Source organism: Aptenodytes patagonicus, chromosome 10 (assembly GCF_965638725.1).
Source record: "Aptenodytes patagonicus chromosome 10, bAptPat1.pri.cur, whole genome shotgun sequence".
NCBI lineage: Eukaryota > Metazoa > Chordata > Aves > Sphenisciformes > Spheniscidae > Aptenodytes > Aptenodytes patagonicus.
In genome coordinates this window covers 11,458,626-11,473,227 of record NC_134958.1, presented here as the reverse complement: position 1 = coordinate 11,473,227, position 14,602 = coordinate 11,458,626, and the positions used below count along the sequence as shown (strand labels likewise).

Genomic DNA, 14,602 nt, shown 5'->3' with positions numbered 1-14,602 from the left:
CACTTCACAATTGTTAATTAATCCCAGTAATCCAGGGATTACTAGTAATGCTTTACAAGGGAAAGCGGAAACAAGCAAGAAGAGGTCAAATGACTGGGCCAAGGTCATGGAAGAAATTTTGTCTAAAGAACATTAGGTTCTGCAAGATTAAAGTGTTGTTGACTGGTCTGTCCTTGGATGTCAGCCTCCATTTTGGGGGGAGGGGATGTTTCTGGGGGGCAGTTTTGATATTGTCTAGTGTATTTAGAGCTCCCCTTTCATTTGTTCCCTTTAGCACATTTTTTTTGCTGAGGCAAATGGAGGACAGAGGAGTTTTGTCTTCAGAGGATGATGGGGAATTTCCAAGAAGGGAGAATGTCTCATGTTCTGGAACTTTTATGCACCCTGTTTTCATTTTGCAATTACAAATGGGGGCACCTAACTAATGAAATTAATTGGTTATTTTTTTCAAAGTCATTGCAAAGATCCAGATACCTAGTTCACTTTAAAAAGAGAGACTTTTCTGGCACCCACAGGCCTTTTTGAAAGGTCTGCACTGATAATAGCAATCCAGTAACTTATCTGGCAGTAAAAACTGCAAGTATAGAAAATTCTCATGGTGCTTTCTTCTCCCTAGGACTTGAAAGATGACCGGAGCGATGAAGAGGAGGAAGATTCTGTAACAGATAATGAAGAGGAGTCCACAAAGAATGGCAACAAGAACGGCTGTGGGTCAAGTAAACATCTCCTAAACAGCAGTCGCCACTAGCCCCCTCCTGCCTCACCTCCTGCAGTGATTTCCGCTCTGTTTTTAACCCAACCTACAGGATAGAATTTAAGTCAAAAGGCTTATGAGAGACTGTGATTGATTTATTGTTGGCTACTGGACCTGGAAAAAAGCCCAGTTTAGAGGGGAGGGAAAAATTGCATAACATGACAAAATGTGTTAATGACCCACTTTCTGAATCATTGCTAAGTGTTTGGAAAGACGTTTGGACACACTGACTGACAGTGCTCAACAAAGTCAAAGCTCAAGAGCGTCAGATCATTTAGCGTCCCATTGATTCTAACGTTGTTTTTCAATCTGATATAAGATATATTTCACCCAGCAGTTTAATTCACAGATGTTTTGTGGTAGGTAGGTAGCGTGAACTCCATTAGGAACCAAAATTACTCAATGTGGGAAAAATGTGACAGTGGTGTACAGTGACTAATATTTTAGTCTTTACTTTTCGGTTTAATCCCTCATCAGAATGGCTATTTTCTGTGAGTTAGATTTCATTTCCTGGAGGCCAGTGGAAGCTAACATGGAGGAAGTCAAATTACTTGCCTGTGAAGAGCTGGCTTCACTGCAGAAATATAGTCTTTCTCCAAAGTATGCTGTATGATAGATAGCTCAAATATTGTGTTCTAAGATTTACCTGTCAAGGAAGTCACTGTTAAAATAGCAAAACTCAGCCCTGACTCTCCATTGAGCTCCAGGTTTCACAAATGTCTTTCATCTCAGTCATTTTGGCCCAGTGTTACAACAGAATGTGCACTGGGGAGGGAAGATAGTGAATGAAAATTGGGTCTTCTCACAGGTTCTTTTGCACTTCTTATTTGTCTTCAAAACTGCTGAACACCTGCTGTTCCTGACACATCTACAGCCTAGAAGATGAAAAATAAATCTCATCCATTCCCTTCTTGTGAGCTTGTCTCGCACAGCGGCATTGGATGACTGTCTTCTCAGGAGCGAGTCCCCTAAATTCTGTTTTGTGGTTCCTGTGTGTTCACTGCATGTATCTGGGCATTGGGGGAGCTAGGAAGGAATGTCACCTCGTCAGTGCTGTGTATTCATTTGATATCAGGATCTGTATTTCCATCTCTGCTCTTTTTGAAAATTGGGAATCACATTGGCTAGAGCCAACCTTGCATGTGAGAACGTGACTTAGGCCACATACCGTTGTTTATGCTGTAAGAAGTGGAGGAACAGTGGATGTTTTATCAGCTCCTCTTACCAAAAGTGCCTCTATCCTAAGTTTGCACTTTTGCTCTAATGCTAGTGCAGCGCGCAGCAGCATTTTTAGCCCCGGGGCTTTCCAAGGAGAGCCTGGGCCTTTTAAACAGGGTGGTACCGCTCTCATTTCCAGATGCATTTAGCTCACAAGGTCATAAATGATTTGTGTCATAAGTTTTAGAAGTGAGAGGCTCTCCATGTGGTTCTACAGTAGCTGAGATCATCTGGTGAACTAAATCCAGTAGCTTGATAGAGACCAGAGGGACCGCTGCTAAAACAGCCTCAGCGCAGAGCTTTTGGTTCGGAAGGGCTCTTTTCCCCTTAAGGCTACTCAGGCAGGAACTTGGTGACCTACGGGAAGCACTATTTGACTGACTTGTTTTCTCAAGATTTCCTTGGCAAAGCAGGATGTAATTCAGTGACTGAAGCATTTGAAAGAATGGGAAATGTTTGGGATCTCAGATATGAAGAAAGAAGTGTTTTCTGTGCAGCTACAAGAAACTGCAGGAGTACTTTGTTACAGAGGCTGGTAGTATGAAAATATCTACGTATGGTCTGTTGAACTAGGCTGTGTTTAATTTTTTATATGTAATATAAAAAAATACCCCATGTAATACCATGTAATACCCCAAATGTTTATGTTATACCAAAGAGAATTACACTGAAAAAGGAGTATGGCCTACAGCTTCTGAGAAGGATGGGGAACGTACAGTGGAGGGACAGGACTCCTGAACCCGTGGTTGTAGTTCGGTAGTGCCGCTCGGGCTGAGCGGGCAGAATTCCCTCGGTAGTTGTTGTATAGCAGTGTGTTTCCTTACATAGCTGTAGAGAATACCTTAAATACTGCCGTGTGGATTTATTGGAAGTGTAAGTACTTATTACATCATCTAAAGCAACTGGTGAGTTTGGCAGGGTCGCAGTTGCTTATTGGGGCCTGTTTATTGCCTACATGAAAAGAACTGGTCTTTCCTAACAAAATGTAGAAACCTGACGTCTTGGAGGCTTTACGCTCCCTTTGAGAGCAGTGGAGACAACGGTGCTTTCTACAAGACATAACAGGGTTTTGGGAGATGGCCAGGGTATTATCATTTGATTTGGGTGCCAGAAAGCTTTCCTGCCATGACTAGGAAAGGAATTCAGGAAAGGAAACACGAAGAATGATGTTGTCACAGGAGCGAGCCTCTGAACAACTACTGAGTTTTAAACTGGAATTTATAGTCTCGTTGAGGCCCAATCTTGCCCTTCCTACTCGGACGAGTCTCCCACTGAAGCCAATTAACTCTCTTGGAGTTTTGCCTAGGCAAAACTTTGGATTGCAGTTATTCAACCTAATTACAAGACCTGTTGTTTTAAATTCATGTGAAACTAGGGTCTTAAAGGAAGAGTAAAAGGTAGATAAATAAATACACTCAAACATAAAATGCTGAGGCAAATTTTGGGTGAGTGCAGAAGAATATGGAAGAAAATAACGTCCCGAAGGTGAAGATTAAGTCCAAGCACAGTAAACAACCTAATAACTACATCACATTGCAGTTAGGGGTATGGAAGGAAGGCAGGCCCTTCCGTGGGGTTACTGTCATGGCCAACCAAAGCGATTAGGCCTAAAAATTCTGAACGTAAACCAGTGGGTACTGGGGATAAATACCCACAGCACAGAAGGAAGCGGGAACAGATTGTCACGGTGGGACTGGACACGTGTCCTGTGTTAACATCAGATTTGTCATTCCTGAAGCTACACGCGTTTCATTTTCCACTTTTTACTGATAGAAACGCAGAAACAAGAAGCTGAGGTCATGGGGAACACAATTCATGCTAAAGAAATTAATGTCATGGTGCTTCAAGGTTTTCAGTCTAGTCAATGCCCTTAACATTTTTTTTTAATGTTATCATGAAAAGAGTCTCAAAATGCAAGTGCAGAACAATTGTCGGTAATGTATATGAGCACAGATGACAGACTAATGCATTATTTTGAGCATTTCACAAAATGGGTCCTGGTTTAACGCTTGGACACTGTGCATCTGGTTTGCGATGACACTTTGACCATGCCAAAATATTTATGATAGAATTATTGAATGAAAATGAAATCTGAGTCCATTAGAATCAGCAGAAACTCTTCTGTTCCATTTAATTCCTCTGAATTTTGTTCAGGTCCTCCTGTCCATATAGACCATGCCACCTCTGTACTTGTTTACTGCATAGATTTACCAATCTACTCTGGATTTGATTTACAGATTTCCTTTACTCCACAGAACTCATTTTGTCAATTTGTATCATTTGGAATAATTACCTTTTTTTGTTCTTAATGCCACTGAATTTGTCTGGTCAGTTATGCTACACGCTATAAATAAATATTTTTTAAAAATAGGCATTGATGTAAGGATTTCCTTGTTTTCCCCGCCTTGCGGTGTCGTCCTCTCCGCTTTCCGTTCTTTCCCAGCTTTCCAATGAGGGCCCATTCAGGAACTAATTCCTTACTCTTCCAAGTTTTTCCCTTGCCTGGAAAGGGCCGGATGACCCACCCCCTTCTTAAGAGGTAGCAGCGATTGCTGTAAGTGAACTTTTCTTTTTTCAGCCTGGACAATTCACGAATGGAGAGGAAGCAAAATCAATGGGTGCGTCATCCATCATTCGTATTATTCAAGATTTATGCTTTGACTAAAGTGCTTGAAAGTGGTCCTACGTACACTGGGAACTACTCGCTGTAGAATGCCAACACATGTTGGTACCTTTACTCAGTTGGTTTTTGTTGTGCATATTAGGGCTGCTTGTGAAGTTATGTGTATTTGAGGAATGTTAGAATAATATGCAAATACAGGGATAATTCTTTTTTTCCTGGGAGTGCTTATGTTCATATGTAGTCTGAGGTGCTATCGCCCAGTTAGATCGCCGTGGGATTTCTACATAAATGTCTCATCATAAGCACACTCGAGACAACTCGGACTTGGCTCTTAAGCTGGCAAAAGCAGGAAAGCTCTACTGAAAACAAGGGAGCTGTGCTGAGTTATATCAGCTGAAAAGCTGTTCCATATTTCTTACTCTTTCCATTTCTGCCTCCCTGGTCGGGAAGATCACAGAGGTTCTGACTTACCATCTCTTCCCATGGGCAAACAAACATAAGGGAAGGTGTTTCAGCCCAAATAATGAACTGTAGCGGAATACTTTGGTTTTACTATCTGAATTCTTTTTTTTAAGCTTATGAGTAAGAATAAAGTAGATGGAAAACAAATCGAACAGGGGTATGTGAGTTTTGGCTACAACCAACTTGCAAACCGTGAAGAATAAAAAAAAAAAATCTTGCTGATTTAGAAAGAAAAACACCATCTCCACAGGCACTTCCCCCAGCTGTGGGTTTGAAGAACAACAGATAACCAGCGGGCAGAAATGGAAGTCCATGCTGAGAATAAGAACATAGCCTGGTTGTGAAAATGCCAAAGAGAGTTGGTTTGATGGCTGTTAGCTGCCCAAGAGCTGGGGAGCCTTTCTGTGTGGAGCAGCGAGCGAGCAAGAATGTACCTCTGAGATGATTTCATTGGTCACGTTCAAAATCACTGAAAACGTCTGTTCCCGTTTCCCAGTCAGTTTTATGGGCTCCCTCCTGCTCCGTCTGTGCCATATGGAGCCAGGGTTTTGTTTCTTGCCTATAGAGTTTGAGCTTTGGCAGCCCAAGGTGTGGACCTTGAGGAGGATAAACACCTCTGACTTGTTGAAGGTCACGCAGGACATCTGTATTCCCACTGAGAATGGAACTTCTGCTTACGAAATTTATGAAATCTACCTGATGCCCATGCTTTAGAGACAGAGAGTAACCAATGTGTGCCGGAGAGCAAGGTGGCACTGTGAGTGACCAGCATCACAGAGCGGGAGCTGACCTTTCCTGAGCAGAGCTTCGTGAAAAGGAGAAGAAAAGTCAGCAGAGGGCTTGACCAACTCATCACACAGGTTTTTCTTACAGAAGTAGGTGTGAAAGACTCATTTAAAGGCTGCTCTCTCCAGGTCTAGTGGGGAGCATTTTCTCTCACTCTGTCTCCATATTTCTGCGTGATGCTACTTGGTTTGTAGAAGTTGCCAAACAAGGCCAGAGCAGCCATCACTCACTTCTGAGAGCTGCCAGCACCAAAAGCTTGAGAGGTGGATACCAAACCACCCAGGGTAATCCCTCTCCCACTCTGGTAGGAGGCAGAGGTAGGTTCGTGCTCTGAAACAGGTTTTGGGGGAGGAAGGGTGTTAGCACGAACAGTTGCAGCTCTAGATGGTCTTGCCACTCATGTGTACAACCACCAGCTGCTCTGTGCTGCAGGGGTTGGGCACACCTTGAGTGAGGAACTTAGTTCAACCTTAGGTTGATTTCTTTGAATTCCCATTGCCCAGCTCGTGTTTGCCATCCTGCCACTCAGGTTTTCGGTCGCCTGCATTGCTGCTTAACCTCACCAGCAGAGATTTCTCCATGCCCCATCTCTGCTCCAACCTCTAGTAGCAGCAGTGTTTGCACATACTGCTAAGGTAGCACACTTGCCTGCTGAAGTGTAAGCTATTTGGTATATCACATACAAGAGGGGAAACTTCACAAAGTACTGAGACATAATGGGGGAGAGGGGAAATCATTGGCCAGAAAACTAGGACTCCTGCAGGAAAAAAAATAGTTTCCCTTTCTGTCCTGTCATCCACGTGTGTTAAGATCCTAAGCAGCGGAGAGGAGGTAAAGCCCTGACATTAATCCCTTGTCAAAGAATGGGATTCCCCATCGAGGCAATGGAGGTGATCAGAGCAATGTAATCTTCACCCTAGCTGACTGCAGAGAACTTCAAGTAGGGCTCTGAGAGTTTATTTAACTGAAGTACCCTCTGTGGGATTACTTGAAGTTCCTAGCTTAAGAGAAGACAAGGCTGAAAGCACAGGTCTAAGCTTCAACATATGACTCCGCAAATACAAAGTCATAACAACCCATGTAGGATAATGTTGTTGATGTTCCAATAGTCCAAAGATTTATGAAAATATCTTCTATTTACTCAGCTGGAAAGAGCCCTGTTCTTCTGGAGTTTTGTTACCCCATAAAGCATTCAGAGGAGACCCCATAACTGTTTCAAAGTCAGAAACATTAAGTGGAATAACAAGTATAAACCCTATCCACAGCGACTTTGAAGTGCAAGAAGCATGTCCTTGTAGCCATAGAATATTACTCTGCTTTGAGCCGGGGTGGGAAGAAACAGCTCCCAGGCAGTTGTTTCAGGTGGTGAAAAGTCCATATTTTTCCTACCACAGAAGAAGCTGGTCTAAAAAATGTTAGAGTTGAGCAGTGAAATAGATGATTAAATTCCCAGTGAAATTCACAGGAGCTTTTCCCATGATGCTGATGAGAACTGGATCCAGACCTCAAGCGACCAGATAAAATGATAAGGGCAGCACGGCACTGCATTCTCCAGCCGTCGGGAGCAGGGCATAGCCCCAGTGTTTCCTCCTCTGATAGCCCAGGGCAAAATCCTCCCTGGAAAATGAGGTCTTCTGTCTGCAGGACACTCACCTGAACACAGTTCTGCCTTTGCCTCTGCCCAAACTGGGCATGTATCTCTTGAAAGACATCCCTGAGAAAGCAGTCCCTCCCCTTTCAAGCCAGAAACTTCACTTTCAGCAAGCAGTCTGCCTCCTGTCCTCTGCGCTGTTCAAAACCTCAGCAAAGGCTGGGTTGCTGATGCTAAAGCCTGTGATCCAAGGCCAAATTTACCAGGAAGAGGCAAATGACGAGCTGTGGTTATCACAACCACCTTAGCGTGTGAGTGCCTGAGAGGGCTGCTGAGCCAGGGGAGAAAAGGGAGCAGAGAGAGAAACTGGAGCAAAATGGCTGGGGCAACACAGCAACAGTTTAAACACAGAACTGACATCACCAAGAATCACAAAGCAAAGCAGTAACAAGGCTAGGAAGAAAAAAAGCCCCAAGAGAATAAGGAGGAGGAAAAAGACGGTAGTTCAGTAACACTGGGGATCGGCCCTTTCCAAGCAGCAGAAGCCAGCTTTGCCTGGACTCTGAGGTGAACTCCGTAGCCAGGACAACTCCTTTTCCCCGAGCACCAGCGGTTTCAGATTGAGCCCAGCCGACGAGCTCCCAAGGCAGGAGCAAAGGCAGCGGGATCTGGGAAACACTCCTTTAGAAAGTTCCCAGTATGTGAGTGAGGGGACAGGGAGGGACTCGGCTGGGGCGGGGCCAGGGTAGCCACAGGTGGAGGCCAGCAGACCTGCAGCTGTGGCAACGACCCCATGGTTCACCTCCAGTGGCCGGGCGAGCCTGACTCCCCCTTGAATCTCAGCGTTGGTTTTGTGCTTTTCCTGGCTGACTGAGACTCCCCGAGAGTCCCAGAAGAGCTCCTAGAAGATTTGTGTGTTTGCTTTCTACCAGAAAGAGCCGAAGAAAGCTGCTAAAAGGCCTTTCTAGTGCTGGCCCGTACGGGTAAGTTTCTTGGTTATGTCATGGGCTGCATACGATGCAGGAGAAGTCCTAGTATTTCAGGAGAAGAATCTGTGGGAAGCAGGAGCTAAATCTTATCAGGCTGTGCTAAGTCTTATCAGGCTATGCAAATCCTACCTAGTTCCTTTGCTGTTTTAAAGGAGGAATTATTCAGCAACCAAAGAATGTTTCATACGTTTCCCTATTGCGAGGGCAGTGAGGTCAGATAGCAGTTGCATGTTTGGAGCTTTTTCCCCCCCCTTTTTAATCTTTTGGATCCTGCAAGGATGGCACTTGAGCGGAGACCATGACACTGTAGCAATAGCCCTTTTGCCTGAAGTGAGGACTATCCTATAACCCCCTGTACTGCAGGGCATGCACAGCATTTATTGAACTTGGAAATTGCCCCACACACCCACTTTTGTGCTGCAGTTTCCTCTCCTGCACCCAGTTGTGATTCTGCTCTGGCCTAAAATCCAGGCAAGAGGGAAGCCGGCATGCTTACCCGTTCCCCTGCCCTGGCACGCATGGCCGACACGAGGGAAATCGTAACCCAGCACCGCCACGTCTCTACACTGTGGATTGCAAATATGGCTGCTCCATCTCTTGTGGGCAATGATTATTTTTTTTTAACATTTAGGGACTTGTCCAAAGCAAACGCTGGAGCTTAGCCATGGCTTGTGAGGTTAGTCCCGCATCCCGACAGACGCAGGGTCCCAGCAGCTCCGCAAGGCGGTGGAGCTGCCAGCCCGCAGCTGAGCATCCTCGTTCAGGGCCATGGAAGGGCCACGCTCCTTCGCTGAAGGAGGCCTTGCGAGAGGAAGACAAATTCCTGCTTTGTAACACAATGTCGAGAACAGAGAAACCTCTGAGTTTCTTCATTTTACACGTCAGAGAGGGTTTGACTGCCTGCCGAGGGAATGGATGCTCCTCTGTCCTGTTACATGATAGAACCGTAGGTGCCAGCGCGAGACGCACCGCAAATAGTGCCGTTGGTCTCCGGGGCGAGGCGGCCGGCACCGGGCACGGTGGAAATGTCTCACGTACGGGAAGTCAGTGTGTCTCGGGCCTTTCCCCCCGGTTCTGGCCGACGGCTCCCTTCGGAAAGCCCGGAGCAGCACTGCTGGTCTGTGCCTGCCGCGTGCGGGGTTGAGAAAGCTCGAGCACCTATGCCATTAAAAACGCGTGCATTGGTTACCTGGTTATTGCTGCAAGGGCCCACGAGGTGGCAATAGCAGGACACTGCTCCCTGCTCGGACAGGGCTCCCACGTAGCGTTTTTGTCCATCTCTTTGCCCTTTAAAACAAAGAGATTCTATTGAAGATTGGGGTGCAAAAGTGTTTCTTGCAACTGGTAATTTCCACTTGGTCGGTCTCTAACTGTGAAACAAGCGTGTGGTACATCGCCAGTCAAAAAGCACTACGAATTTTACTGAGAGCGAGTGTTTGGTACCAGTCCAGAGGACCGGCGTGTCGGTGTCCCGAGGGCTGGCATCTACCTGGGTGTCACCAGTGACCCTTTCCCCGGAGGTGCAGCGCTCTCCTGCTGACTCCCCTGGTACCAGAGCTGTACCTGGTGTATCTGGGGTAAGGGCTGGGGAAGAAAGGATGTTAAATCTTCTCTGACTCTGCTTTACTGCTTGTGCTTTTTTATATTGTCTATTTAAACTACATATTTGTCAAGCCACAGAGTCTGCAGCTGCTAGTAAGTGAGGCCTCATTCTCACCTAGATCTTTACTGTCTGTAATGCAAATAAGGATGATAAAACTCTCAGAATAATGAAGGTTACACTGCCATTCCACCTCAGGAGACAGACTCTCCACCCCAAGGTGAGGTGCTCTGTGTTTTGCACCACTGCCAACAACAAAGCAAAGCTCTAAGGGTAGAAGGGTTTGGGCCAGGCTCAGTGTGTGCATGTGCAAGGGAGGGAGCAGTGGGACATCACCTCCCAAACACAAAAGGAGATGCAGACTGAGGAGCAGTTGCATCTCGAACCCCTTAAATCCAACAGGGGCTGAGCATTATGGCCAGAGGAACCCAAGGATTTGGGAATGCCAAGAAGTGGCTTTGTGTAAGAAAAAAACCCCTGTGAGCACGCACTGGGAGGGCACCCTACCCCGGGTACTAACCCTAGCTGTGTTCAGCCTGCCTGCTTGGTGCTGTTATCAAGGGAGGATGGCAGCTCCCCGAGGACAGCCTGTCCCCAGAACACGGTCCATCACCATACTGCTGAGTAGGTCGACCAGAGAGAGGGGGAACGCCTGTGCTCATGGGCTGAGGGCTGTGAACAGCCCACCTTGCATCACCTGGCAACGTCCGTCCGTGTCCCCCCCCCCCAACAACTTTTACAAGGGCAGAAGGATGAACTAATTGGGTGCTGGCTGTGTGCTGGAAAAGACGAAGTACAAAGCAAGCTGCTCAGTGAATGGAGGCTACATTGCCCTGACAGGTACAATGTGCAGGGGCACAGACTGAGCTCAGGGTTTTGTGCTCCAAGAACATTGCCCTAAAACACCTCCAAAACCACCACAGTGCACTGGCAGGAGGCACCACTGAAAAGTGCTCCCTGTAGAAAGCTGTTCCCAAACTTCTTTAATGCGAATAAGTAGTGGTCACTGCAGCTCCAGGTTGAAGCACTCATTAAGCAGTGTTAAATGCTGGACAAACTGGGCTTTTTATAAATGCAGAGCAGAGAGACAAACAATTAAGACCAAAATCTAGCAGTTCTAGGAGTTTTCCCGCAAGGACATCTCAGGGTCTAGCGGGGGGCACAGTGCATACCTCCTCCCTTACTGCTGCTGTGGCTGGTTCCTGCTGGGAGGAAGTTTTGGGCTTGGGCTCCATGAAGGGTGTGCTGAGGAACCCAGCGGCTCCATAGCTGTGCTAAACCCTGGCTGAAATGGCCCACTGAGCCAAACAAACAGCCTGCGCGCTCCCTCACTCCCCTTGAACGTCAGCAGGAAAAAGGGATCTGTTGGTCTAAACAAGCTTCTTTAATCCCATTCGGCACAACCCTCGTGGTCATGCTGCGCTCAGCTGTGACTGTGTAGAGAGCTGGGAACTGATTTGCTTTGATAGTGGGATGAAGTGTTTCCTTGAGCTCTCTCCATGCATGGCTGTGGATGAACAGGAGGCGCTCGGAAGCTGTAGGCTGTGGGTGGCAGCCTCCGTGGTTCCCATCTGACCCTAGCTCTTCTCTAGGTTCCTCTTTCAGAGCCAGGAGGCAGCTGGATTTGACTTGACTGCCCCAGCAGAGATTGAAGCTTCGAGGTTGCCTGTCTGGCACTCGCCGCGCGTGGGGTTTGCCACGGGCTGGTACCCAGCTGTTGGTGCAGTTTCCTCCATGACAGCTCACAGACGGTGCCGGTGGGACCCCTTACTGCCAGCAGGTTAACTGAAACACATCTCCTCTCAATCCTTGTGGGTGTCCAGCCCAGAAAGCCTGAAAGCAGGCAGTTATAGGAGTCCTAGAGTGACGCTAATATTTTGCTTTTATGAACAAATACTTGCAACCAAGCCAAAGTCAATTGCCAGCTCTGTTGGGAGAGAGGATCTAGCGTCAGAGGAGGATCCTGATTCTGTTCTCAGTTCACTGTACGACCTTGCAAATAATGACAATATTGGCCCCAAATGGACTGGGATGAGGTATTGGTGGCTGTTGTTGATTAAAGAGCAGGATGTGTTTCAGACTCCAGAAGGGTTGCTCCCTCCAGACCTCGCACTGGCCCTCCATCTGGCCGGTTCTTACCTAGTGACTCCGAGCAGACGTTGCTGACGTGGGCAGTCGGGTTTCCTTGCTGGCTGTGGAGGAAAAGGCAGTCCTTGCTGTCGCTTAGAAGAGTGTGACTTGCACAAACTCTATCAAAGTGCAGGGCGTTACAGATGTGGCCGTGCAATGGTCACAGCACATCCTGCCTGCCCTGCTCCTTTCTCCCCTGAGAACAAAGATGCTTTTGCTGCTTCAGGTCAGCTCAAGAGACCAAAATGTGGGGCTGTTTCCCCAAGGAGGTGCTCCAAGTGACCCCTAGGCTAGACAACTAAGATAGATACGCAACATCAGTTGACCAAACGTCCCAGTTTGCATCTCCAGGCTGTGGAGCCCATACTGAAGGCCGTGGGACAGCATGTGCCAGATGCTGAGAGCCCACAGCTCCCTCCCTGCTGGGGGTGTTTGTCCTCCTGGGACAGCACTGGGGAATTTGCTGACTCAATTGGGGGTGATGGGGAGGGAGTGGTCCCAGAGGCGGGGAACTGCAGAGCAGCCAAGTCCGGGGAGAAAGCTAGCAAAACCGTATGGTTAATTTTTAAAAGCTCCAGGCAGTCAGAGGTTTTGGGCTGTGAACTCTGCACTGCTTCTGACAGTGGCGTTACAGTAAGGCTTCTGCACAGCTCTGCATCCAAAATGGGAGCAACTAGAAAAATTTGCACAAACTCGGGTAGAGGATTGGTCCTGTGGGGAAATAACTCTGAATGCTGTTGCATTGTTGGTCCTATCACTGCTCATGGATAAAAGGTGGAGGTTTTTGATTGATGAATTTGTGTAAAAGTTAGTTCAAATGGTTTAAGCTTTCAGGGCAGCTTGGGAGCAGCTTGAATATGAAACAAAAGAAGAAGGGTTAGACAACAGAAGTCCAGAGCAATGATAACCCGAGCACATGGGTTTGGGGCTGTTTCAGTTCCACAAGAGAAGAAGGGTGTTTTGCAGGCCCAGGCTGGGGGGCCAGTGGGGCCGGGGGGCCTCGGGACACAGTCGTTCCTCAGCTCTGCGCCACCATCCAGTGGTGCCTGTGCTTGGAGGACAGCCCTTTCCACCTTGGCGCATCCCCCCCCCCCGACTCATGGCCCTGCAGATCCAGTGGGCCGTGAGGAGGGGCACCCCAGCCCTGCAGTGCCTGGTTCTGGGCTCCCCTCTCCAGGGATGGGAAAGTGCCTTGCTGGCTGGAGGAGAGCAGGCTCCTGTGCCGTGACCCACCTCGGAGCCCCTGCCACAGCACTTGGCGAGGGCCCCTGACCCCCAGTAATCCCTGCTTGTGGGGATATTGAGTTTTCTGTTTGTTTTGCAAGTGTAATTGGCCAAGACGCTGTGAAGGGAGGAGAGAGTGCTCAAGGGAGAGGTGTTAAAGAAATAGGAAAACATTATTAAGAGTGTTTTAAGTTGGCGGTTTCCCTTATTAGTACTTTCATGGTGGAAAGAAGCCACTTTAGGTCTGTGCAGTTGCACTGGGCCACCACGTCCAGGCCCCTGTAGACATCCACGCAGAACGCTGTGCTGTCTTGTGCATCCCCTCGGCATCATCTCTATCTCTCTTCCAAGCCATGCACCCCCTTCTTGGCTTACAAATCTCCTCTGGCTTCTTGTGCCCTGCTGCAAGGAATATGCAGAGAAGGAGGAGCCTTATATGAAATATTCGGTTTGGGGGGTGATCCTCGTCCAAGACAGGTGTTGGATACAAAGGGAGATGTTTGAGAGGAGAAGGGGAACACCAGATGTGAGATATGACCAGCTGAAGGACAGTGCCAGGGAAAGAGGGAGGTGGTGCCTGCAGGAAGGGCTCTGCTGTTGTCAACTCCAAGCATTCAGAAAATCTGCCTCCACACCAAAAAAGAAATCAACGGCATCGTTTTTTGAGAAAGGATTATTTTAAACAATCCTGTGGTTGGGAACCTCCTCATTTGCTCCCAGGCAATAAGCCTCTAGGCTTCTCGCAGCTCGCATTTCCCAGCCTGTCATGGGGTCAAACATGGAGTGATGGAGTTAAATGAGAAATCAGTCTCATGATTGCAGGAGCTAAGGCCCAGAGAGGAAAAACCCAAACAAACCATAAAACAGAACAAAAGAAAGTACCAGCTATTCCCAGGTTCCTGATAACATCATCAGAGGTGGCAACACTGGACTTCATAAAAAGCCTCGCTGAACTTTAGGGTCAGCCTCAAACAACGACAGCTCTTTCCTTTGTCCATTTGCTCCTGCATGCCTGGGGAGTGACGTGTGGCTGATTATGATTGCCTGGGTGATGGCTATCTATGCGCAGCTCTCAGATACCAAACAGACCCTGGACTAGCCTTGTCTGTGTTTAAAAATCCCAGCATGGCCTGGATGGAGGTGGTGGTACACTTTCATTTCCGATCTCTCAACACAAAGCGCTGCCTGCACTGGAGGGAGCGGATTCCCCTGGCACGCTGCAGCT

General features: G+C 47.6%; 1 protein-coding gene across 7 annotated transcripts in view; it reads left to right on the top strand.

The window, feature by feature from the left end:
- CERS3 (ceramide synthase 3) overlaps positions 1–4,342 on the top strand; it is a 52,781-nt gene extending 48,439 nt beyond the window's left edge. For all 7 annotated transcript variants that reach the window (XM_076348029.1, XM_076348028.1, XM_076348027.1 and 4 more), the window contains one exon: positions 617–4,342. In XM_076348029.1, the coding sequence (XP_076204144.1) occupies positions 617–748 (132 nt within the window). In that variant the 3' untranslated portion in view covers positions 749–4,342. The remainder of the gene's footprint in view (positions 1–616) is intronic.
- The last annotated feature ends 10,260 nt before the right edge of the window (positions 4,343–14,602 follow it).